Below are 27,665 nucleotides of genomic sequence, written 5' to 3'. Positions count from 1 at the left end.
AAAAATTCTTTTTTCCAGTGGACATTTTTTCCAAAAGTTCTTTTTTCCAGTGGACAATTTTTCCAAAAGTTCTTTTTTTCAAAAAAAAAAATAAAAAATGATAGTCATTTTTAAGAATGCAACTTCACGTTGTGTGCAGCTTCATGTGTTGTTATTAAATTGTCAGTTTTTTAAATAGTTTCTTAAATTTTCGGTTCATTAAATTAAATTGTCAGTTTGTTTAATAGTTTCTTAAATTTTCGGTTCATTAAATTAAATTGTCAGTTTTAAATTAAATTTTCTGTGAAAAATGGCAGAGTTATTACACGTTGGAAAAAAAACTTATTTACATTGTGACGGCTATTTATATTACAAACACTCCGATGGAAAAGCCTTTGTTAAATATTGGAGATGTCAGAATACATCTGAATGTGGAGCTCGAGCTATAACAGTTACTGCTGGGGACACTGTAACAATACGGAAAGGGTGTAAACCTGAGGACCACACACATGCTCCGAATCGCGAAAAAGTTACTGCCTTGAGGGTTATTGCCGATGTCAAAAATGATGCCACTGAACATCCGGAAATACCACCGGCTCAAGTCAGCAGTTTTGGCAGAACTGCCAGATCGCCAAAATATAAGGAAATGCGTGCAGCGAGAACGGTTAAGAGACATGCCGTCCAACCCTTAAGATATGGATGATTTGCGTGAAATTTTAGAAAAATATAGAAAAACTGTTGCCGGAGACACTTTTTTACAATATGATTCGTATGAAGAGGAGGATTATAATTTAGGTTGTGGCCGAATTCTAATATTTTGTACTCAGGAAAATTTGAAAACTCTAGCAAAATCTCAAATATGGTACGTAGATGGTACTTTCAAGACATCTCCGGTAATTTTTTTTCAATTATTTGTCATTATGGGATCAGTGGTTCAAATGAACAAAGGCATCCAAGAAACTTTTGCTCTTCCCTTTGTATATGCTCTTCTTGAAAGCAAAGAGCAGACAGCGTACTCAAAAGTTTTCCAAATTACGCAAGAATTAATTCAAAAAAATAAAATTCATTTTATTCTGCCGCAAATTATAATGTCAGATTTCGAACTTGCCATTGTCAATGCTGATGAAGACAATTTTGGAAAAATTGTTCGTTGTTGTTTGTTTCACTTGTGCCAAAACATCTTCCGAAGAGTACAGAATGAAGAATTGCAACAACAATACAACGACGAAAATGATCGCAGCATCAAACATGTGACGCAGATGATGTGTGCTTTGGCATTCGTTCCGCCAAATAGAAAACAGACTTCAAAATCATACCACATTTTTTACTTATTCCTTATGACTCCTATAACAGAAATTCACTTGAATTTTTTATTTTTGTCATTTGGTTAATAATGATAAGCTGTCCCCATTTACACTGAGTTTTCAAATTTTTGGGGTAAATGGGGACAGCTTGTTATTATTAACCAAATTGACAAAAATCAAAAATTCAAGTGAATTTCTGTTATGGGAGTCAAGGAATAAGAAAAAAATTTGGTATGATTTTTAAGTCTGTTTTTTTTCAAATGCGAGACAAAATACTGAAATAAAAAAAAATAAAAAAATTTTAATTGATTCAACTATTATATGAGGCATTTTATATGAGAATGAAGGGGTCATGTCTCGGATTTTTCTCAAAATTCGGTAAATTGTAGTGATAGTGGTGCTAAATTATTTAGAAAAAGACTGAAAAATACAATGCCGAGTAGGTAGACAGCCCCCTCCAACTTGTGTCGTACGGTGCTGAAACCTCAATTTTCAATAATCATCTGTTAATAATTTAAATTTGTTAAAAATGTTATTTACACTGGTTTTATTTAACACAGAATTAGATGATCTTCTAAATAAAAAAAGAATTGACGATTTATCTTTATTTCTTCAAATGTTATTAATTATTTAAATAAATTTTATTATTAATTATTAATTTAACACCCGTTCATTAGAAATAGTTCATATAGAGCTCGTTGGATGTGGATTTTGATAAGCATTCTAATAGTGTTTTTAAAATTACTCAAATTTTATTTGTTCGTAAAATATTTCATTTTTTATTAACTTTTGTTAGTTAATTAATTAATATCTCGAAAACAAAAAATAATGCCATCTCAAAAATTTAACCATCAATTTATTATGACTTAAACAATATTCATGATTTTTTTCGCATTTCTAAATGAGGGAGAACATGGTTAAAAGTTATAAACAAATTTTATTTTTTATCTCGAAAAATATTAAAAATTTAAAATTTGTACACTTATTTAGCACCACTATTACTACAATTTACCGAATTTTGAGAAAAATCTGAGACATGACCCCGTATTCTTATATGAAATGCCTCATATATCTACTACAAATTTTTTTTCAAGTTTTTTCACCGCTTAATACAGTACTGCCGTGTTTTCTAAAAACTTAGGTAACTGCAGAATGAAAGATTTCGAGAAAAACGCGAAAAACTGTTTAAACTTCATTGATATGTACCGCAAAGCCTAATTAAAATTTTTAAATGCCGCTTTGTCCCTTCGATTCGTCTAAATTTATTCTTTTTAATTATGTACAGGGAATATATAAGAATTTTCATCTTTCTTGGCAAAAAATAGTAAAAATATATTAAATAATTATATGAAATAAAGTAAAATAAAAATAATATAAAAATAAATAAATAAAAATAATAAATAATATGGTGTAATTATTTAATAAGATGCGAAAGTTATCATTATAAATATTGTTTTTTACAAATATTAAACTATATGATTGAATTTATTTTAATTATACAATATTAAAGTCAAATTATTGTAGGTAATGTAGTTCGCTGCTTTATTAACGTTTATTGAAATAATTAAAAACGATTTTAATTTTTTTAATAATTGAACTAAATTAATTATATATTAATCATGAAATAAACATATTGCTGAACTTCATTTTCTTAATTTATTAATGCTTTTATGTTATTTATTAAAATTAATACTTAATTTTTCAATAATTGGTAAATTATTATTTAGGTATAATTATATATATATATATAGTATTGGAGTTTTTTTATTTTATTATTAATTGTTATTATAAATTATTAATTGCAGAAAAAACATTGTAATTTTAAAGAAATGTATAAGATTTTGCAGTTACTTGGTCCTTCAAATTACGATCCTCCTTTTTCGAGGCCTCGTCGCATGGTCCGTGTTTTGAGAAACTAAGGCGCTGTGCAGTTACCTAAGTTTCTCAAATTATCACTCATCAATTTTTACAGTTACCGGTATTTTCAATTATTTATGCAAAAATTATTATTAATAATATTAACAATTTTTAAAAATAATTTGCATTAACAGGTGTATCTTTTTTCCACGATTCCAACGATATAAAAAACTCATTTTTCGATTTTTTTGCAGTTACCTAAGTTTTTAGAAAACACGGCAGCAGTAATATACTTAAGGAATCTTTATTCTTAAAACTTTCTTAGAAACTATGCTGTCCCCATTTACCCCAAATTTTATGAAATTTTCTAAATTTTGGGGTAAATTGGGACAGTCAGTTTCATGCGTTTAAAGCTTATGTATCTAAATTTTTTTCTACTGCTCAAAATTAATCCTGGGAATGTAAATAACAACTTAAAAAATAAATCCGCGAATATTACCTTTTAAAGGAAGAAACTTACGTAATTTTTGAAAAATAGCGATTTTGTCCCCATTTACCCCAACTGACCCTATATATGGGGCGGTCCACGCCATTCCAACATATCATCGACTTGGACATTTTTGATTTCGCTCAAATTTTTTTACCTTTTTTTACTCATTGAAAAAGAGCTTCCTGTTTTTTTTCAAATTTTTTTATAAAGCCGTTTTCGAGATATAAATTTTTCAAAATTTTTGAAAAAAAAAAATTTTTTTTTTGAAAGCTCATAACTTTTTGATAAATGCACCAATTTTAATTCTTTTTTTTCAAATTGTGTGTTTTTAAATGAACTTTTCAAAACTTTCATGCAAAAAATTTTAAAAAAATTATTAACCTTATTTTTTGTAATTTTAAGATAAAAATCTTATTTTTAAAAGTGTTTGTATATTTTGATTTTTTTCAAAAAATTTTCAAAAAAACTACTTCTTATAACATAAATTTTAAGCCTAGTCCGGTCGTGGGAAAACAATTTTTAATATTTTTTTCGAATTTTTCAAAATTTTTAAACATTTGTTTTTTACTCAAATATGATTTCTAATGTTTCAGTAAAAGAGTTAATTAATAAAAACTTATAAATGGAGGTAATTATAATAATAAACTTGTATTTGGAACTAAAATTTTGATCTTTTCTTAATCCAATTTTTTGACGTTTAAATATTTTGCAAGAATAATTCTCATTTGAGCTGGGAAATATCCGCATAGTTAAAGATCCATCTTTATTTGGGATTGCACAATGAAATTGTTGTGTACCTTGGATAGTTTTTGCCTTTTTATATCGAAGATTAAAAACTTCGGTTTCCCTTTTGTAATCTTCGATTGAGGAAAATTTGAAATCAATATTTTGGAAACTACTCAAATTTTTAGCCCATTCATGTAGTTCCTATGAAGTTGAAATTTTTTTATCAAATGGCAACTGAAGACTTGCCCGTGCTGCTGCTCGTTTTACGGTACCTCCGACACCATCGCAAGGCCCTATGCCATGATAACTCGCAAAAAAGTGCCATTCAGCATATATTTTAAAATCCTCTTCATGATAATAAAGATTAACATGTTATATTAAAACTTTGAATCCAGATGTTAACAAAATTTACTATATGTGGGTGATTCTTCGCGTAACTCACGATTTGGTGTCTAAAAATTTAAAAATATTTCTTTATCGAAATGATAAATATCAATACATATTTTTGAAGATAAAGTGTCAAGAAATAAATATCCATGGTGGGCCGGAAACATTTTTTATAATTTTTTTAAACAAATTAAAAAAAAAATTCCCCAAGCAAAAATTTCTGTCAAAAGCCGATATTGACAACAGGCGCAATCATGCACCAATACTGGCTGGCCGGCAATTGGCTTACCAGTATTGGTTCAGTACTGACATGGATTAAATTCTGTACTGTGCCAATACTGCAAGCCAATACCGAATGCCAGTATCCAGAAAAATTATGAAAATTGACCTCCATGAAATTGGCGTTGACGCTCAGCGCCGAAAATTATTTTTCACAGGAACAAAAATGTACCTTAAAAATGTTTAAGGTATTATGTGAACCCAAAACTTTTTAAAAATGATTTGTTATTTTTGGTCTCGTGAAAAATAATTTTCGACGTGGAGCGTCGACGCCAACTTCATAGACGTGAAAATTGTGTATTTTTGTTGGTTAGAAATTAAATTTACATACATATTTTTTTAAAATTATTTTTAAACTTCTTTTCGATTACGGTTATAAATTTTTGCTTGGGTCTTTGCTTTTTGAATTCTATAAAATAATTGAAATTTGATTTAAAATGTTTATGGGAATTTTTGGGGTAATTCACAAAAATTTATATAGTGCGAACGACAGTTAAAAATTTTTATTTCGATAATTTACGGTAATTTTCGAGGTAGTTTATGAAAATTTATGCGGCAATTTATAGAAATTTTGTCTAAAATTCATAAAAATATGTAAAGCATAAATCACAATTAAAAATTATAATTTTGGTAATTTATGGAACAATTAAAAAATTTATTTCAGTAATTTATGTAAATTTATGAGGTAATTTATGGAAAGTTTGGCTATTGTTAAAGACGGAAGTTAATTAACAAAAATAAAATAAATAATTTAAAGAGAAAATAATAAAGTTTAGAAATAATACTAATTTTTACTATTAACAATTCCGCTTATTGGTAAAGCGTAAATTGCTCTTCGCTAACAAAGTTAGAAAAAGTTAGTGGAGTGCCCCTTAGTATATTATCAATTCAATAAACCCGGATAGACGGTATTTTAGATAAAATGATCAAAAAGAGAGATATAATAAAGACATCAAAAAGGTGACTAAATAAATGAAAACGTAATTAGCACAACAAAAGAAATCCGTTTATTCATTCAACCCCCAAAAGTATACATTCAGTTCCCCAATTAATCTTTAATGAAATGATTACAATTTAAACAACTTTTACGTTAAGCTACTTGATTGAAAATCAAGTCTCACAAGAATAATTTATGGCAAGAAAAACAAAGAGATCAAATAAAAGAAATTTTAAATAATAAGAAAACAATTTGTGTGTTTGAAATGTGTGTGATGTTTGTATTTCTTTTTAAGATTCTATATGTTTCAATTAATGCATGGATATTTAGAACAACTCACCAGAATAATGATAAATAAAATGTTATTATTGATGTAAAAAATTTATTGTTTAATATCATTGACAAGTTTTAGATAACAGAGGCGTAGTGTATTTTCTATAGAAAAAATACATAAGTTTGTATTTTTTCCACACGACACAGAGAAAACTGGATAATACAATTAGGATAATAAAAAACAGTTAATACAGAGTATAATCTGCTTAATACTCTTTATAAACTATTAACCAGCTTTTATTATTCAAAAATAATACCAGTTATGGATAATAGATTGTAGATTTTAAATTTCAAAATCAATTAAATTTATTATTCGCGATTATTAACATAGTAACGGTTCTATTTGTTTATTTTTTCAAGACATTCAGTGACAGTTCATAAATGAAAGTTTTTGAAACCAGTCTTTTGAATTCCTTCAATATTAAATTGAGATAATTTATAAAATTTAAAAAGCAAAAAAATTTAAATTTAAAAACTATAATTTCTAGTTAAATTATTATTTTTTAATAGCAAAAGAATTAGAATATGTATACAATACTCTAACGAAAAATAACTTTACGCATCAATAAAAGTTTTTTTAAAAAAAATTATTGTTATAAATAATAATAAATTAATTAATAAGTTGCCCACACAGCACAACATCTTACACCAGGCCTACAGCAGGCTTACATGTAAGGTTTGTAAGGTAACATCGTAAGCCCATAGTAGACTTACAGTAAACCTAAAATGTCCGCCTTACAGTAAGCTTACATGGTAGGGTCGAGGTAAGCTTACATGGTAGGGTCGAGGTAAGCTTACATGGTAGGGTCGAGGTAAGCTTACATGGTAGGGTCGAGGTAAGCTTACACGGTAAGGTCGAGGTAAGCTTACACGGTAAGGTCGAGGTAAGCTTACATGGTAGGGTCGAGGTAAGCTTACACGGTAAGGTCGAGGTAAGCTTACACGGTAAGGTCGAGGTAAGCTTACACGGTAAGGTCGAGGTAAGCTTACATGGTAGGGTCGAGGTAAGCTTACATGGTAGGGTCGAGGTAAGCTTACATGGTAGGGTCGAGGTAAGCTTACACGGTAAGGTCGAGGTAAGCTTACACGGTAAGGTCAAGGTAAGCTTACATGGTAGGGTCGAGGTAAGCTTACATGGTAGGGTCGAGGTAAGCTTACATGGTAGGGTCGAGGTAAGCTTACATGGTAGGGTCGAGGTAAGCTTACACGGTAAGGTCGAGGTAAGCTTACACGGTAAGGTCGAGGTAAGCTTACACGGTAAGGTCGAGGTAAACTTACATGGTAGGGTCGAGGTAAGCTTACATGGTAGGGTCGAGGTAAGCTTACATGGTAGGGTCGAGGTAAGCTTACATGGTAGGGTCGAGGTAAGCTTACACGGTAAGGTCGAGGTAAGCTTACATGGTAGGGTCGAGGTAAGCTTACATGGTAGGGTCGAGGTAAGCTTACATGGTAGGGTCGAGGTAAGCTTACACGGTAAGGTCGAGGTAAGCTTATGAGTAAAGGCTGTGGTAAGGTTATTATTAAGTTGTAAGGTTGAGGTAAGGTTGTGGTAAGCTTACAAGGTAAGGCAAGTTATATTCAAATAATAATATTAATAATAAATAAATATTCAATAAAAAAATTTTTCTTTTGCCTTATTCTATTTTGGGAACCTATCATTTCGCAGAAAGTTTTGAAAACAAATTTGGGAGGAGTAGGATTCGAACCCGGGACCGAAGTATATACCTAACAACCTAACCAACTGAGCTAAACGGGGAACTGACAATGAGAAAAGTAATCTTACTTTTAAAGTGGAACCAAGAAGATAATCAACTCCTTAAAAGCAAGATTACTTTTCTCATTGTCAGTTCCCCGTTTAGCTCAGTTGGTTAGGTTGTTAGGTATATACTTCGGTCCCGGGTTCGAATCCTACTCCTCCCAAATTTGTTTTCAAAACTTTCTGCGAAATGATAGGTTCCCAAAATAGAATAAGGCAAAAGAAAAATTTTTTTATTGAATATTTATTTATTATTAATATTATTATTTGAATATAACTTGCCTTACCTTGTAAGCTTACCACAACCTTACCTCAACCTTACAACTTAATAATAACCTTACCACAGCCTTTACTCATAAGCTTACCTCGACCTTACCGTGTAAGCTTACCTCGACCCTACCATGTAAGCTTACCTCGACCCTACCATGTAAGCTTACCTCGACCTTACCGTGTAAGCTTACCTCGACCTTACCGTGTAAGCTTACCTCGACCCTACCATGTAAGCTTACCTCGACCCTACCATGTAAGCTTACTGTAAGGCGGACATTTTAGGTTTACTGTAAGTCTACTATGTGCTTACGATGTTACCTTACAAACCTTACATGTAAGCCTGCTGTAGGCCTGGTGTAAGATGTTGTGCTGTGTGGGTGATATTGATTGTAATTTTAATTCATTTAGTTAAGTACAATTTTTTATTTATATTTCAATTAATTATTATTTCTTAAGTTTTGAAAATCATCCGTCATATTTCTTTTATGCAAAATAGTTTTATAATTAATGATTTAATATTATTAATATAATTTTAAATACTTAACCACAACTGCACGGATATTTATTTTAAAATCCAAATTAATACCAGGATTAATCTCAAAAGTAAAATTCTTGGTTAATTAATTTTATTAACCAGGTTAATTTTTCTCTAGTCAATGTGAAAATTTCATAAACGGTATTAACCAGTTACCGTATAGATCCAGTTTTCTCATTGAATTGCACAAAAAATCTTTCAATAAAGATAGACTAACAGGTGTTTCACGTGTAACACGCAGTATTCTTTATCTACATTATTTGAATAACCTTGTGGATATTAAATATATAAGGCTCATTTCCCAGAACTTAAATTTTATTAGTTTTAAAGAGTAGACCAAATATAATAGTAGTGTCAAATATTGGTTAGTGTATTAAAAAAAACTTTTTTATACATATGTCACTGACATTAACACTTAAACATAATTCGTCAACATCCATAATAATAAACATATTATATATATTAGAATTAGAAAAAATCATTTTAAATTAAATTTTTGATAATACAAAATAATTATTATACCTAACACGTTAATTTGTTTCAGGATCAACACAATGAACAACACATCAATCATTGTTGAGCAGTCACCGAACTTTCAATTTCTCTCCGTTTGTCACTACATTACTCTTCTTGGTACTTTTTTTCACAATACAAATTTTATAACATTTGAGCAGCAAAGTCAACCTGACATTGTTGTCAACACTTTAATTGAGTATCTAACGATTGCGAAGAATGAAACCCGCTCGAAACATTTCCTTTTAAGTACAATACTAAAAGGAACTGATCTCTATGGTGGTGAAAAAGGTGAAAAACTTGACAAGAAATATGTAAATGAAACCTTTAAGTACTTCATTAATGGGGTACTATTTCCCAACTATAGCAACATTAATTTGTATTTGGCTGAAATGATTCAGAATTCAGATAATTTAAATTACTCAATTTTTAAGAAAACCGTGTATAATCATCTCTTGCAACATCACTTCAATTGGGAATACTGTTCGCAAAAAAATTACACATCAACACTACCTCAATTGACAATTAAAAAAATTTTCGACGAATACATTTGGTCAATTTTTCCCCAACCCGAAGAAGACATGAGCATAATGGACGTTAAATACATGTATTCAATGGTAGGTTTAAATATCCTCAGGTCCACGTCATTGGATGAACCAAATCTTTCGTTCTCGGAATATATTTTAATCTCGCGAGAACTTGATTTGCAGCATATCGATAATGAAACCTATAAAATTGTATTACAGTATTACTCAACTGCAGCTTTATTTTTTTATGCCTCTAAAGGCAAAGGAATAAATAAAATTAATTTAAATGATGAATTTTGGAGACAAGCTTATAAAATTTTATTTACCGAAATTGATATCAAAATGAATGAAATTGTAAGTAAAGAAATTGAGAATAGTTTGCCTTACAAACTGGAAAGGCAAATCAATATTACCAAAACTCGGACGATGATTGCCCGAGAAATACTTCTTCTTTATTGTTTTCCTTCTGTCCATGGTGTCTATATAGAAACACTTGTGTACTTGTATAAAACCCTGTACCTTTGGACACTAAAATCTGTACTCCAGCGAGATTGCAAAACAAGTCATTTTCCAGATTTAAATAATGTATTTTTTAAGCAATTTCCAAAAATAGAAAAACTGTACAAAGAAATAATAAGAAATTCAATTTCGAATGTCTTAATCGACGGTGGTTTATTAGAAAAAATGAATCCAAATGTTACAGTAAATTCTGCAAAACTAATATTTCCCATGAAATGTTACGATGATTGTAATATCGACCTAAAAATAAACGAAGACATACATGTAATATTTGCAATAATTAAAAACAAAAAAAAAGAATACTACGCTATTAGACAAGTGAAAGATGAATTGACATTAATTACAAGAAATGGAAATGAAAAAGAATTTCTTAGCGCTATTACTAATCCTAAATATTTAAAACTGGTCAAATCAGTTAAAGAGAATTTACTTGAACAGTCAACGTATAAATATAAAAATGAAAATTATAAATTTTTTGTTGAAAGAATTGCCAATATGAAGACAAAGCTGTTTATAACAAACATGACAAAAGAATATTATGAGAAAACTCTTGATGAAAAAATTTCAAATATCGTGAAAATTTTTATCCCATTATACAATTGTATTGAAAGTTCAATAGCAGGTGACATAAGTGGAGCCACGTTAAGTTGTAGCCTGGATATTTTAAGTTTTATGCCAATTATAGGTTTATTTGCATCAACTTCATTTAAGATAGTCAACAGTGTCGGAGGTTCAATTGTTAAGAATATTTATATTGCAAACGCTGTTGCAAAGACAGCCGAAATTGTGACCAAAATGTCATTAACTGCAGCGTTAAAGGCAATTACAAAAGATTCTGTTATTACAATCGCAAAACAAATTTTAACTAAAGAATTCTCTAAAGCTTTAACAATAGCCTCGCTTCGAACACTAGATCCTGGATTTGAATTACTTTACTCAATGGGCCGCTTTAGTTTTAAAATGTTAGGAAAACTGGTTAAAAATTTTGAATTAATTTTTAAAACTATATCACAAGCTAAAAATTTTATATTATCACTAAAAACCTTATTAATGAACATGCAACGAAATATGCATCTGTTAACTGATATAAGGGGATTAGTACCAAAGGTTTTATTGAAGAAAAATAATTATGACATTGTTAGATACCATTATCCTGGTGGTTCACATTTATTTGGACCTGAGTGCATAAGATCAATTGACACGATTGCCGAATTAAGAACCGTGCAAGGAGCTTCATATAAGCTTCCAGTTGTTCCAGTAAAATCACCAGGTGAAATATTTTACAAACAATTTGTTCCAGAAACTGGCGATATAATTGGACCCAACTTAAAAATGGATAAAAATGATCTGCTTCTTCGAGTTAAATTTATGGTAGCGGATATGGTGGCTAATGGACCAGAAATGAAAATAACTCGTGATTATCATGTCTATCATAATACAATAGAATGGAAAATAAATCCTTCGAAGGAAAACTCGCCCGTAAATTTAATTCAACAATTCAGTACATTGGAAAATAATTCTCCACAACTTCCTAATCTCCACCCTCATCCACTTCCGGTATCAACCAATGTGCTGGAAGAAGTAGATTATATTAATTCAATGATTAAAGAAGGCGATATATCAAATAGTTTCGAATTCTCAACAGTACAAATGCAAAGATTACAAGAATTTTTGGATAATATCCCCGGAACGTCGAGACAAACTTTACAAATTAAACCAAAAGTAAATATTGAAAAAGTCGAAATAATACCAAAGGGTTACGATCATTCTTCACAATATGTAAAACAAATACTAGAAGGATTCAAAGAAAATCAAAATCTAAATCCAAATAAAAGAAAATTAGATACAATGTCAGAAATTAAAGAAAATATTCCATCACATCAACATGAAACACAAGATTTATTGGATAATATCCCCGGAACGTCAAGACAAAATGTACAGCAAAATCCAAATTTAAGCAAAGAAAAAGTAAATACAGTATCCGAAGGTTTAGAGAACACTTTACATCGGGAAAAAATACAAAAATTGGTGTTTCACTCCGGGACTTCAATGAAACGTTTTGAAAATACTCCAGTGTACTATAAAACGATGTTGAAACTCGCAAAGTACAACGAATATGTAAATTTATTAAAATTATGGAGAAACAATGGTTTAAAATTTATGATGACAAAAAAAACTAAAATATATAATTTCCGTCGTGCGTTAAATTCTCTGGCTCATTTTCAATTGAATAATGGATATCCGTTAAGAATATCACGTAAACTGTATCACACTCAAATAATGAATGGAATAGAAAATGTTAATTTATTAAGTAATTTGAAAACAAAAGATTTTTTCTTTAATGACATTACTCTTTTGACAAATAAAGAATCAATGCCACTATTAAAATTAAAGGATTCAGAAATACAAGTACAATACAGCTTAACAATTACTTCTCCATATGGAATTGTAGACTTATCTCATATTCATGAAGACTTTGTAAGTGACTACATAACATTTGGCGATGTAGTATTTACAGTAAAGGATAGTTCTTTTATTGAAAGTAACAAGATTTTGAATATCCAATTAGAGCAAAAAAGAATGTCATTCAGTCACTGGTTTCAATTTTTAGAGAATGATTTAACAGAATTGTTGCAGATGGAAAAAAATGAAAAATTACCAAGATTGAGTGAGATTGAAAAGCACGCCAGCATCTTATCCAACAGTCTTCCGCTGACTTCCTTGAAATCAGCAAGAAGAAATCTCGAAGGGTATATTTTAAGAATAAAACCAAATAAAAATGTTCCAACTTATAATGAATTGGTCAATGAAATATTAAGTGGTAAATTAACGCATTTATATAAGGATTGGAAAATAGGTTTTCATCCGTATATTCAAGACGTGTTACTTAAAAGTCATTTAGATAATATTTTTGCAGAAAATGATGCAAAAATAAGAATTCTGGAGATATATGGTTTAACTTATTCTCAAGATATAAGTGAAGCTTTTTCTAAATATGATAAGATTAAAGATATTAGACAGCATCTTCGATTTGAGGATTATTATATTTTATATTCCTATACGAAGAGAAAGAGTTTATTAAATATTGATGGACAAAGACGAATGGATGCTGCAATTAATCGACTAGCGCTTAGACAAAGTGGCACACGCAGAATAGACTTAATGTTTCATCGTGCTGAAATGATTAGTGAAGATTATGCTAGGCACCTTTTATCACTCGAGAGGAAAAAATGGATTACATTTGAAGAAAATACTATGTTATATCTAGATCGTGAAATGGAATTAGATAATTGTCTGAAGATGGCGCGTACTTCAAATCAAATCCCATTAATAATGGATATTAGATTGAAAAATGCGGCTGGTCTTGCTGACGTTACTAGTGTCATTTCCGACGCAACTCATCCATTTTATGTCATGACATCGAGGTCTGAATTTATATTGGAGAATAATGTATATATTGACACAATTGAAGGTGTGGAAGTGCTGATTATGAAAATAGAGGATCGTGTAAGTCCATCGGAAAAAAGAATGGTTAATATCGCAAAGAATCTTCAGGAATTATTTTCTACAAATACCAAGTTTTACTCGGAATTTGGTAATTAGATTTTAGTAAAATTTCTTGTTTTTATAATAATAGACACAGTGTATGTGTCATATAGATACAGGTGGTGGTAATCAAGATATAGGTGGTGGGCATTAATTAAACATGTTTTTGTTAAATTTAGTCTGATGATGTTGAATTGATTTTAATCTGATGATCTGATAAAATCTGATGATTTTAATTTAACTAATTCAGTTTTATAGTGATCCAACTAAATAAATAAATATTATATTCGTTATGAAAAAATCATATTCTGATTACTTTAATGTTACCCTTCTATATGTCGAATATACATAACATATAATAGCAAATACATAATACCAATAATAATAAAAAATAATCTCTGAAACATTAAAAAAAATATTAAGTGCAGATTAAAAATATTTTTCAGTTTAATAATTATATTTGCAATAAGAATTTTATGTATTTGTAGATGTTAAAATGAATAAAAAATGTTTTTATCAACAATTTATTATTCTACAATTTATTATTATTATTTATTTATATAATTCGCATTTTTATTAATTTATATTTATAGCTATTAATATTCTAATTAGTATATTTTAAAAATGAACGTTATTTATATATCAATAGTTTTTATTACACTTACATTAATAATTATTTATATATATTATAGAAATTGATAATCATATATATAATTTACAAAAAAAAATTTAAATAACGATAGATACAAAATTTAAATTTTTATTTTAGCCAAAGGCAGGAGATGCACATTTATTTTCTTTTGAGAAAAAAAATTTTTAAAAAAATATATGGGTCAGAATTTCTCAAACGGATCACCTAAAATTCAGAAATTTTTTTTTTAATCAAAAATCATTTCTTTTGACTCCTTACATAGTAAAAATAAATCCCTGAAATTTTTAGGTCAAAAAAAAAGTTTTTATTAAAGTTATAAACAATTGAAATTTTTTGCAGTCTTATTATAAAAAATTTTTTTCTCGAGTTCCTGTTCACCAATTAAAAAAAAAGGGTTTTTCTCGTCTTAAAATGTAGTTTCTAAATATAATTTTTATTTTGAAAAAATTTGATATTTGATAGATTTTTATATTATTTATTTATAAAATGTTATTAAAAAATAGTGTTCTTGACGTCCTACAGAAAATTAAATTTTTTTTTTTAATTTCCCACACAATTTTGTGTAAGAAACCGTTGAGAAAAAAAATGAGACTCATTTGGAAAAAAAGTTATTTATTAATAATTGCCGCTGTGCGATGTGCAACTCTGGTCGCGCGTGCACATCCCTATTGCACTAGCGCTACGCTACGTATCTACACAGTTTAAATCATTAGGTAGTTTAGTCAACATGAATAATAAAAAAGCAAAGTTTTTAATTAGTTAACAAAATTAATATTTTTGTTTAATAACCTTGAACTATTTATAATTATATATAATAATATTATATACATATGAGGCATTTCATATGAGAATACTGGGTCATGTCTCAGATTTTACTCAAAATTCAGTAAATTGTAGTAATAGTGGTGCTAAATAAGTGTAAAAATTTTAAATTTTTAATATTTTTCGAGATATTAACAATAACAAATTTGAGCAATATTTTTTTAGGACATTTCTGTAGGACATCAAGAACACTATTTTTTAATAACATTTTATAAATAAATAATATAAAAATCTATTAAATATGAAATTTTTTTAAAATAAAAATTATATTTATAAACTACATTTTAAGACGAGAAAAACCCTTTTTTTTAATTGGTGAACAGGAACTCGAGAAAAAAAATTTTTTAAAATAAGACTGCAAAAAATTTCAATTGTTTATAACTTTAATAAAAACTTTTTTTTTGACCTAAAAATTTCAGAGACTTATTTTTACCATGTAAGAAGTCAAAAGAAATGATTTTTGATTAAAAAAAAAAATTTCTGAATTTTAGGTGATCCTTTTGAGAAATTCTGACCCATATGTAATATTTTTACAAATATATATAAAAAAATGTATAAATAATAATAAAAAGCAGATTTTTGTTTATGAATTTAATATTAGAATTCAATAAATATATATACCTATATAAATTTTAATCAATTTTGCTATATACTTCAATTTGTAAATTTTACTATACATAAATCTGTAAAATTTACTATACTTCAGTTAGTAAATGTTATTATACTTTAGAAGGTAAATTTTACTATACGTAAATAATTCTAAATTTAATGAATTATTAATTTCATATCATTTAATTTGAAATTTTTAAAATAATTATTTAAAAATGAAAGATCGTAAAGATTGTACCTTTTTTTTTTCTTCAGTTTATTTTAAAATAAATTTCTGTAAATTTTTAAAACTATATTTCTTTTAAGAATTTTGATAAAATTTGAAGTCTTGATAGTTTAATAATAAAACGAAACTTTCAATTTTTCGAAACTTTTTTTTCAATTAAATGAAACTGTGATCAGATGTTTTCAGTAACTATTTAATAACATTATTAATACTTATTACTTATTACTAATACCTTAAATGTATACATAGAAGAAAAAAAATTTTTTTATAAGTGTTGTACTCTTTTGTATTTTGATTAGAAGTAAATAATTTATGTAATAATTATGCAAGTAATTATGAAAGTATTATTGAAATAATAAAGATAATTCTATTGGGTAAATCTAAATCTAATTGATTTTGTATATCAAATTTAACAACGCAATTTTAAGAAGAATTTTTTTTGTTAATTTACGTAAAAAAAAGGTTAAATTATGCAAGATCATTTTATTCAGCGATAAAACAATGACACGTTTTGATCGCGGACAGAAATCTAGTTATACTTATTGCAGAAGGTACTTGCGAAACGTATAATACGCGGCATAGTATATATTGTCGAAATCTCTAAAGAAATCAATCTATGTCACAAAACAGTGCGAGAGTAATATTAAAGTCTTTACTTTTCATTTATATTTTTAAGTAAATTTTAATTTAGAAAAATGAAGTTTATTTTACAAAATTTTAGTGAATCATTAATAATTTTTATATGGTCGCTATTAATGATTAATTGGGTTTCTTCAAAGCCTGTAATTAACAATAAATATACCATAGACAGTGAAATCGCAAAAATTGAAACTCTTCAACGAAAAACTCGTCATATTGTACCGTCTAATACAGCTAGTGAAGTTTATGATCTTCTTGTCGCTGGAAACGAACATCAAACAAACCATGGAAATGGGAACATTAACGCTGACAAATCTGGTATGTTTTTATGTTTTAGCGTGGTCTCTCAGTGATCTTGGAGTCTATAAATTTTAAAGAAATTAATTATTCTTTTTGATAAATCATCCGCGATTAATATTAAATATATGCGGTTCGAATTTTAATCAATACTGTAAATCTGATGTGACTTTTGTTGTGTTATTTGCATCACTCAAACTACATCACACAATCTTAATATTTTTTCCGCTTTTCATAAATTTCCGTAATGTGCACAAAAAATACTTTATCTATTCTAAATATCCGAATGCTGTAAGGGTTGTTGTAAAGGTGAGATTAGATAAACTGAATGGACCAAAAACACCAAATAAATAAATCATCAAATAAAATTTTAATTAATATTTTTTTCACCTCAGGTTTAAATAAAGAGCAAGGATTCTTCAAAACTTATCACAGTGACGCTGACAGATTAAAGGATTACGTAAATGAAACATTTAACAATGCTGATCATGGATATAGGAAACATGACAAATTTAACAAACATAACAAAGATAATTATGCATTGAAAAAATATGCTACATTTGGTCGTGGTAAAGATGGAAAGAAAGAAAATTATTTGGATAAAAAGGATGCCAGACTAGCTAAACAAAACGATCATGAAGGATCCGGTAAGAATTTAAAAACCCAACAAAAACATCTTCGATGCAAAAATTTACGCCAAGCAAAAATTATTTTAACCATGGAAACAATTCATGAAATGAAAGTTAGTCAAGTAAATTTTAGAATTTTGTTAAATTTTAATTAATTTTTTTAATATAAATAATTAAATTTAAAAATGGGAAATTAATTAATTGAAATCAATTTTTTTATTAAGAAAAATTTCTATCATAGGCACAGTTATGAAAACTTGGTGTTAATTTATTTTTTACCTATACTACTGCAAGTGGATTAAAAAAAAAATTAATGAAGGATATAAATATTAAAAAATAAAAATTATTATTGAATACTTAAAAATAATTTACGCCAAGTTTTCATAACTGCGCCTAAGATAGAAATTTTTCTTAATGAAACAATTGATTTCAAGTAATTATTTTAATAATTATTAACTCTATTTCATAATTAGACCAAAACTATTCTTTTTTTTTACATTGCACGCATATTTTAAAATTATAATTTATATAATTTCCCATTTTTAAATTTAATTATTTATATAAAAAAAAAGTTAATTAAAACTTAACATAATCCTAAAATTTACTTGGCTAACTTTCATTTTACGAATTGTTTTGATGGTTAAGATAATTTTTGCTTTGCGTAACTTTTTGCATTGAAGATGTTTCTGTTGGGATTTCAAAAATTTTTTTAAGTATCATTTAATGTAATGATTCTGTGATGAATCAGCTAATTGTAAGAAGCATCTAGAGGATTTAAACAGACGAATCAGTTCCCGCGTATTCGCTGCGGACACGAAAACACGGTGGCGCCTCTAGTGGCAATGTGGCGCATTTTTCGTTGGATACTTGTCAAATGTTTACATTAGAAAAAAGTGACATTTAATTGTTTCTGATTATTAGATAATTATTTTTTTACAAATTTGAACTTTTTTCTGAACTGAAAAAATTGCAGTGTTTATCAAACTTTAGAACCAAAAGTTTTTGTTATTTAGTGAAACAATTTTCTTCAATCGTAATTTTTTTAAAGCGTTAAAAATATGTTGTAAAAAAATTAATTATGAAATAAAATTTGAATTGTTTACAATTTTTTAACAATTAAAAAAATATTTCGATTGTAAAGAAAGTTTCTCTAAATTTAAACTAATCCTTTATAAAAAATAGATAAAAAATTAGATTTTTGTTTATTCTGAAAAAATGTCAAATGTTAAAAAATAATTACTTAACATAATTTTATCCGAAATTTTTATAACTAAATCTTTAAAAATAGGTTATATTTAGTTTTTGTTTGCATTAAAAATTATTTTTTAATTTTGAGGTTATGTTATATCCTACATTCTCTTTAATTATTTGTTTAAATAAATTATTTTGGTTCATATCTGTAAATGGAATTTTAAAAATCAATATATATATATATATATATCTTTTAAAATAAAAAACTACCATTAAATTAACTGAATAAGGAGGAGAATTGACAGACGTTTGACGAATCACACTTGCTTTAATTGCTTCACTGATTCCATTAACTCTTAAATTCTTTCACCCTGACAACGTGAATTATCGCTAAAGCCTTCCCTTTTTTAATTGTTTCTGGGCGAAATTCAATTTTATGGTTTATTGCAGCAAACCCCGTTTTTATTATAACATTCATATTATTTACATTGATTACTATTAATCTAGTCATTATCGTTGTCCAACGAAAATTGCCTAATTTCGCCACATGGAGCGCTGATAGTCATATCCGGCATGTGTTCAAGGCCATGTCCGTAGCGAATAATATTTTTATAAGTTAATAAAGAAAACGAAAAAATTAAAAAATAACGTTTTAAACAAACATAATAGTATCAAAGAAAATAAAACGAAAAAAAATAGAACGAATTCGGTAAAGAACTTTTCAAGATATCCAAAATTTTGGTCGAAAAATTCCAATATTTTGAGAAAATATATTCGTGGATTTCTTTTTTTTACTTAGCGTCGATTCTTTACCGCGAATCTTGATACGTAAATTTAAATAATCCAATGATTAATATTTAATAAGAAAATAGAATTCTCTTTCGTATTAACTCAATAATTTCACTTGATTAATTTATCTACCTCACTTGATTTCAAACATTTAATTTACTTAAATTATAAACTAATTTAAGAATAGAATTAATTAAGAAAATTATATATGCTTTAATGATTTATTATTACTACTAATGTAGTTAATAGAAAACGATAGTTTTCATTATTCATTCAATAATATTCATTATTAGCAAATAAAGCAAATATTTATGTAATAGAAGAAGTAGATTTCTCTTTGTGCAGTGAAGTGGAAACGAAATTTGTATGATAAAACAATGTGCTCAAGGAATGTTTACAAAACAAAAAATACTCTAAAATTAATGTATCAGCAAAATATGAATATAATAGATCACATATATAACATTTTCGAAAAAAAAACATTAACCCTGTGGAGCATGATGATTATTTAGATTACCACTTTTTTTTCACAATTTTTCTCTCTAGATTCAACGTTTTCGAAGTAATGCCCCTTAAATCTTTTTTTTCTATGATAAAGTTATGTTGCATGTAACAAAAACAATAATAATTGCAGTTATGCAAAAGTATAAACAATTATAAAAAATAAATAATTGTAAAATATCAAGACATTTATTGCATTTTATGCAAATTTAGTGTAAGGAGTCGATAGTATTTGGAGTTCAGTTTCAAAATTGACGTTGTAAACAGCACACTTATTTTATTTTACTTTTTTATCGATTTTATTATATTTTATCAATTATTGTGATTATTTATTTAATTATTTATTGTTTCTATGTTTGTTTATTTATTACTTGTTTTTAAAAAATGGATTCATTTAATTGGTACGTAATTTATAATTTTAATTTTCCTTTTCGATTATTTAAAATTAATAATTTATTTTATTTAATTAATTTTTATAGTAAATTTAATTTATTAAATTTATAACTTTAGGCTCCAACTCCAAACTCTATGTCTGTCCAATGTTAGGGTTATTTATATTTCATTTTTGTTTTTATCTCGGTTTTTATTTAATTTCACACCGCAATTAACTATTAAATCTATAACTTAATATTTGCTTTAATTTGGTAAGATTATTTAAAATTTAATTTTTATTGTAGTTTATTTTATTTTTATTATTTATTGTATTTGTTTATTTGACAATTTATTGTAATTATGATAGACACCCTGAAGAGAAAATCATTTAGATTTCGAAACGAAGTAAACTTTTATTAAAACAGCAATGGTCCAAATTTTATCGTTTTTCTATAGTATTTTGAGAAAATACATGTAAACTAATGAAAAAATAGTTTATATTGATAAAATAATGTTAATTATTATATATTTATTTTTTAATATGACTAATTAGTTGATAATTATTCAAATTTAATTAAATATTCAGTGTTTTTAAAATTAACTACATTATCGACCAAATTACAGGTACCAGCATTGAATCACATTACATTGGTGACAGTGAAAGTTATTTAGACGGTGATGACGGTGAATATTACTCAGGCGATGACAGTGAACACTACGGAGAAAGTGGTAAATTAATTTTAGTTATTTAATTCTATAAGAAAATATATTACATTCCCACAAAACAAAAGGATAATACTGGGATATTATATGGATATCCCATGAGACTGTTCCTTTATATCATTCAGTTTATTGATATTTTCGGTAACATCCCTGTTTAAAATTTCGGACTAACTAGATTAAATACAGATAGATCAGTCCGAATTAGTGTAGAAATTGTACAAAAACAATCCGAAAATTATACGTATTTGTCAGCAATTAGTCTAGATGAAAAGATAAATCTGAAATTGACATGAAATAAATCCGCAAATAGCCCGCAATTATTTGATTTTAATTAGATCAAAAATCAATCCAAAATAAGTCGAGAATAATCCAAAATTTGTATGTAAACTATTCGCAAACAGTACGCAACAATCCGGATTTGGTAATGTCAATAAACTGAATCCGATATGACTCCAGTAATGATCTGAAATCTTTATGTGGAAAATCCGGTATTAGTCCACAATAATCCTTATTTAATCTGGTAAAAAAATCCTAATCCGAAATGAGTTTGGAAAAATTTGGAATTAGCAATCGCAGTTTGAACAAAAATCTGAATCAGAAAGGGAGTCAGAATTAGTCGGCAATCTGGGTGTAACGAATCTGGATTTAGTCAGGTCCAAAATCTTAAGGGGTTACGCCACCCTGAACGCATGAAAATCGGATGGTTTTTTAGGAATTTTTTTGAGATATAAGTATTGGCGTGGATCAATTTTTCCGGAGCACTCCTTGATGGTGTACCTGATTGGCAGTTCAATTTTTGTCTGAAACAAGTAAAACAATATTTTTCTTAAAAAGTGACAAATTTTGAACAGAGTGACGAAGCCATTAAAAAAAAAAAATTTTTTACGCAAATGGAAGCACTTCAAAAATTGACTTTTTTGGGCTAAAAGTACCGTATAAAAAATTGGATAAAAAATTTTCAAATTATTCAATCGAAAAAATCCCACGTCACTCTGTGGAAAATCTATTTAGGAAGATGTATATTAATTTGCAAGTCAATCGGTTGAATTGTTTTTGAGTTATGGTGTACACCGTCTCGAAAAATGTGGTTTCGAGAAAAACGCAAAAGAAGAAAAAAATATACTTTAGTGTATTATAACTTGAAAATTTTTTAACTTACTATTTAATCAGCAATTCCTGGGCCATAATACTCTTCTCCTAGAATGGAAAGTATTTCCTCTGATCTGAAAATGGAAAGTCGTTAAGGAGGCGCTAGACGGCTTCTAGCCGTAATTAGTGAGGCATTGTCTTCGGAGACATCTCAAAATATTCGTTAGAGTATAAATTTTGAAATTAAGCAAAAAAAATCAATTTTTTGAAAATTTCAGGGTGGCGTAACACCTTAATTGAAAATCTATGTAAAAAATTTTGGTATTAGTCCACAACAATGATGATTATGTACATATAATTTCCGAATTTTTTCGGACTCAGTTCGGATTAATATGTTGTGACAACATTGGCGCGTGATTTTAATAATTTTATTAAATTTATTTATTAAAGAGAAAACACGGATTTGACTCGCGGGAGAAATATAAATTAAGAGATCATAATTACAGTCAAGGATGGGGAAATGAAAGAAAAGATTGCTAGACGACTATTTATGTGCGAGCAATTAAAAGCGAGGAAATAATATGACTGATCAAATTTACCAGAATACAATTTTTATTATCGGCGATCTTAATAATTAATCCAAAAGGAAGTTTAGCGCACAAAATAACAATAGTAAAATATACACAGCGATTTATTGAAATATTTTTTAATTACACACATAAATATCTTCAATTACATATAATAATTATATTATGGTGCAGTATGTGATCAAGAAACGAAACGACGAAACTCTCTGACGACTTCTCGGCAACAGGTCTCCGGCGTGGTTTTGTCGTCTGCTACTTTAGTTCATATGCGCGCCAGTGGGCGAGCGAGATTCAATTTGAATTAACAAATATAATGATAGAGTAAAAACTATTTAAGGCTCACAGAAAACGAAACATTCAATTTAATTAAAGAAAATAAAAACGATTATGATCGCTATAATATTGTTGATGACTAATACCAAATTACATAGAAACTCCGGATTCATTTTAGATTAAGTTTTTTGATCGACCTAGAATTGAATTATTACGGACTAATTTCATATATGTTACGGACTTATTAGCCTCAATTTTTTAAAAAGAAATTTATTAACAAATAATTTATTACTTTTTCTAGGTGAACCACTGTCAAACATACATAGTGGTTATGAACAATATTCTTCAGGAGAAGGAAATGACGAATCAAAGCAATACTCAAATGAAAATGGATATTACTCAGACTATTAATTATTTCAAATAATAAATAATTAATTTGTAAAATAAAAATAATATTTTTTTTCACAACAGAGCAATAATATAATTAATAATTCACAAATTATATATGCCTCTATTATTTAAGAAAGTTATTGCATAGATTCGATTGATAAAAAATTTTAATACGAGAATTAAACATGAAAAAAGGTGTATAAACTAGGTATAGTGTATGTCTCTGTGTGATTTGAAGGGAAAAGAATTGTATCATCTTGTGATAGAATGTGTTAGGAATAATGATATTAGAAATAAATATTTATGTTCAATTGTAAATTTTGGGACAAGAAGAGATAATTGGATCTACCTTTTAAATAATCCGCATTAAGAAATTGTTAAAGCTATTACCTATTTTATTATAAACGCATTGAAAAGAAATAATAATTTATAATTAAATGATTGAAAATTATAAGTGTGAATTTAATTAAATTTTACTGCTCACTTGTAATTCTTTTCTATACGAACTTGTATAGTTCAAAACAAATAAACTATATAATATAATAACACAGGACCACAAAATTTTTTTTTGGAAAATATACATTGACCGGACTATGTGTTCTATACGTATTTTGACGCGCTGAATTCAAATCTGGGCCTACTTTTGACCCAGCACGTCACAGTTTTGAGATAAATGAAAAAATACACCAAAAAATCAATTTTTTTTATAATTATTGAACTTTTATAAAGGGACGTATTTCTCTGATAATTTTCCACAGATCAGTTGAAAATTTTATAATATATATTTGTATGAATTTACTCCTATTTGTTCTGTAAATTTTTTTAAAATGTAAAACTTACCAATTAAATCAGTAAAAAGCACTTTTTTCCACGATATTCAAAGAGCGTAGATGTTTGTTTTTAAACGAGAAAAGTTTGTATGGCATTCATGTCATTTTTATTATCTTCAAAAACCATTTAAAGATCAGCAACGATTTCTGTATTAGGTTTATCTTTTAATATAAAATAAGAAATATTGTTATTAAAAAGGAAAACCTGACATTTTAACTTACCAAATTGAACCAAAGAAACTATCTAATTAATGATCACTTCTCTTCTTCTTCTTCTACTAATGCTTTTAAATTTCGAGTTTTTTTGTTTTCAAATGACCTTCGAATTGACTTCCTTTTATGTTTCACTGCCGTGTCGCGATTCAAACACCAACAGTAATCTGACATCATATTTTCATTCCACGCTCCTTGATATCGCCTTTCCATATCTTTAATATCCTGATGAAATCTCTCGCCCTGTTCTTCACTGAAGTCTCCTAAATTTTCAGGAAATTTGTCAATGTGCGAATGCAAGAAGTGCATTTTTAAATTCATCAGACATCCTAAATTTTTGAAGTTCTTTAACATCTCTTCGACGATGTTTTTGTAATCCGGATCTTTCTTATTCCCTAAAAATTTGGTAATTACATTTTTTAGACTAATCCATGCAGCTTTCTCGTTTTCTTTCATTTTTCGTTCAAATTCATAGTCTTTAAGAAGTGCTCTTATTTGCGGACCATTCAGCACACCTTCCTTTATTTTTGGATCAGATAGCTTTGGAAACTTAATAAACAGGTATTGAAAGGCTTCACTGACGTTCAGCTTCAGACCTTTAATAAATTGTTTAACTAAACCCAGCTTGATATGCAAGGGAGGAGGTATCACCATTGACGGGTCGATTAAGGGTTGAAGTAAAACATTTTTCGTCCCTGGTAACAAAGCAATTCTCACAGGCCAATCTTTTTTAATATAGTGTTGTTTCCGATCACGACTGTCCCATTCGCATATAAAGCAAGGGTACTTGGTGAAACCACTTTGTTGCCCTAATAGAATTGTAATCATCTTCAAATCACAACAGACCTGCCATTTCTGTTGATCATATTGCAGCTTTTCAAGTACAAATTTTACATTTTTATATTCTTCTTTCAAAACCACGGAATGAGCAAAGGGAATAGGAGCGTAAATGTTTCCATTATGCAATAAGACTGCTTTAAAACTTGTAGTTGATGAGTCAAGAAAAAGTCGCCAATCAGAAGGTTTATAAGAATAACTTCCAAATGTGTTTATGAGTCCCTCAACATTATTACAATAAACTAAAGAATTTTCTCGAGAAAAAAAAGCCCTGAAAGAAATGTCTCTATTCCGATAAAAAGTGATTTTAATTTTAGGAGCAAGAGCATTCTTTTCTTTTAACCTAGAGGCGAGAAGTTCGGAACTTTCCTTAGAAAGGCCCAGATCACGAACGAGATCATTTAATTCCAATTGATTAAATGAAGTTTGCTCATTTTTTACATCAAAGTCAGAATCACTTTCGGTTTCAATTGAAAAATCTGTTGTCTCATTGTCAGATTCTTCAGTATCTGCATCTTAATCTGCATGTCCAATAACTTCAAACTTTTCGTCATTAACTTCAAAATTTTCTGATACTGACTTTTCAATGGTGGATAAATGTGAAGTTTCAGATTCATTGGGAAGAAGATTGTTTTTTTCAATATCATTAAAAGCAACAGGGAATGTCACTGATTTTACTTGGGGGTATTTAATCAAATGCATATTTTTACTGTTGTAACCAATAACTTTTGAGAGACAAAAATAACAATCCACTTCATGATTTTCAGGTTGACGCCAAATCATTGGAGAATAAAACCGTACCTTCTTTCTATCATCATTTTTCCATTGTCGGAGATCAGCAAAACACCAACAACACGTAATATTTGGAGTCCAGTCATTATCCAAATTAGTCATTGAAATATTGTAACATTCATGATACATTTCTTTTGCACATTCAGAAAATGATCTCCTGTTCTTTGAAACAACAAATTCCCCACAAATAATACAAAAAACGTTCGGACTGTTTTTACAAGACATTTTCACGTCAAAAATAAATTGAATTTTTTATAACTTCTGAAACTAGCACTGGATAACCAAACCTTAAAAATTAACTTGTTTTTTTCTACTAATTTACAAAAATAGAGAAATGATGATAGAAAGGATATTTTTAATATATATACATTTAATTACATTTTACTTAATTATTTAACGGTTTTAAATTTCATTCACATATTTAGGGAACAATTAAGAGTCAATCTTACAAATAATTATGATATTTTCAACTGTCATATGAAGAATAATATCAGCGAAATACGTCCCATTATAAAAGTTCGATAATTATTAAAAAAATTGATTTTTTGGTGTATTTTTTCACTTATCTCGAAACTGTGACGTGCTGGGTCAAAAGTAGGCCCAGATTTGAATTCAGCACGTCAAAATACGTATAGAACACATAGTCCTGTCAATGTATATTTTCCAAAAAAAATTTTTGTGGTCCTGTGTAATAATTTACAAATTAAATTTTTCAATAATAGTTCGAATAGATAATAAACTGACTATGAACCAAAATTGTAATTTGTGATTTATTAATTAAAATTAAAGCTAAAAACTTTTTGTCTTCAAAACCTTTTGATGATACTCAAAGATGTAAATTTTCTTTAATTGCGGCATAAATAAAATTTGTAAAATTTTTTGAATATAACAGAAATCGATTTTTGACATTTTTATTTTAATATACTTTTCAATAGACAGTATTTTCTTAATTTTTTATTTTAATTGATAAAAATAATTAATTAATAAAAATAATAAATAAAAATAATTACCTAATAAAATAAAAACAATATCCATTTTTATTTTAATAGTTTTTTAATAGTCAGTATTTAATGAATGTCAACAGAGTTTATCAAAATTATTATTCCTCATGCAATTATAATATTCACGGGATATTTTTCAGACAAGTGACTGATATATAATTAAGTATTTATGGAACATTAAAGCGTTCCAAAGTACATAGATCTAATACAATATAATGTGATCTTATTCATTTTGAATTTTACAA

General features: G+C 27.7%; 4 protein-coding genes across 5 annotated transcripts in view; 2 read left to right on the top strand and 2 right to left on the bottom strand.

Annotated features, from left to right (window-relative positions):
• LOC127278159 (uncharacterized) overlaps window positions 1-27,665 on the bottom strand; it is a 134,156-nt gene that overhangs the window by 36,954 nt on the left and 69,537 nt on the right. The window lies entirely within an intron of this gene.
• On the top strand, window positions 9,191-14,262 carry LOC127278155 (uncharacterized). Its single transcript, XM_051299716.1, has 2 exons — window positions 9,191-9,217; window positions 9,398-14,262. Exon 2 carries the CDS (start codon window positions 9,408-9,410, stop codon window positions 14,013-14,015), a length of 4,608 nt encoding a protein of 1,535 aa, XP_051155673.1. The 5' UTR covers window positions 9,191-9,217; window positions 9,398-9,407; the 3' UTR covers window positions 14,016-14,262.
• Window positions 16,642-24,293, top strand: LOC127278158 (uncharacterized). Of its 2 annotated transcripts, none has more exons than XM_051299723.1 (4): window positions 16,642-17,224; window positions 17,599-17,850; window positions 21,310-21,414; window positions 22,948-23,643. In XM_051299723.1, the coding sequence occupies exons 1-4, from the start codon at window positions 16,963-16,965 to the stop codon at window positions 22,962-22,964; spliced, it is 636 nt and encodes a 211-aa protein (XP_051155680.1). In that variant the 5' UTR covers window positions 16,642-16,962; the 3' UTR covers window positions 22,965-23,643. The 2 variants fall into 2 exon arrangements, with proteins under 2 accessions (XP_051155680.1, XP_051155679.1); XM_051299722.1 differs by lacking the exon at window positions 22,948-23,643 and adding an exon at window positions 23,659-24,293 and having other exon boundaries at window positions 16,649-17,224.
• On the bottom strand, window positions 24,433-27,385 carry LOC127278157 (uncharacterized). Its single transcript, XM_051299721.1, has one exon. It carries the CDS (start codon window positions 25,616-25,618, stop codon window positions 24,833-24,835), a length of 786 nt encoding a protein of 261 aa, XP_051155678.1. The 5' UTR covers window positions 25,619-27,385; the 3' UTR covers window positions 24,433-24,832.

Source organism: Leptopilina boulardi, unplaced genomic scaffold (assembly GCF_019393585.1).
Source record: "Leptopilina boulardi isolate dan_hultmark-lab unplaced genomic scaffold, ZJU_Lbou_2.1 LbouV2_195, whole genome shotgun sequence".
NCBI lineage: Eukaryota > Metazoa > Arthropoda > Insecta > Hymenoptera > Figitidae > Leptopilina > Leptopilina boulardi.
The sequence above is the reverse complement of the archived record's forward strand: the minus strand, read 5'-3'. Positions and strand labels throughout refer to the sequence as shown.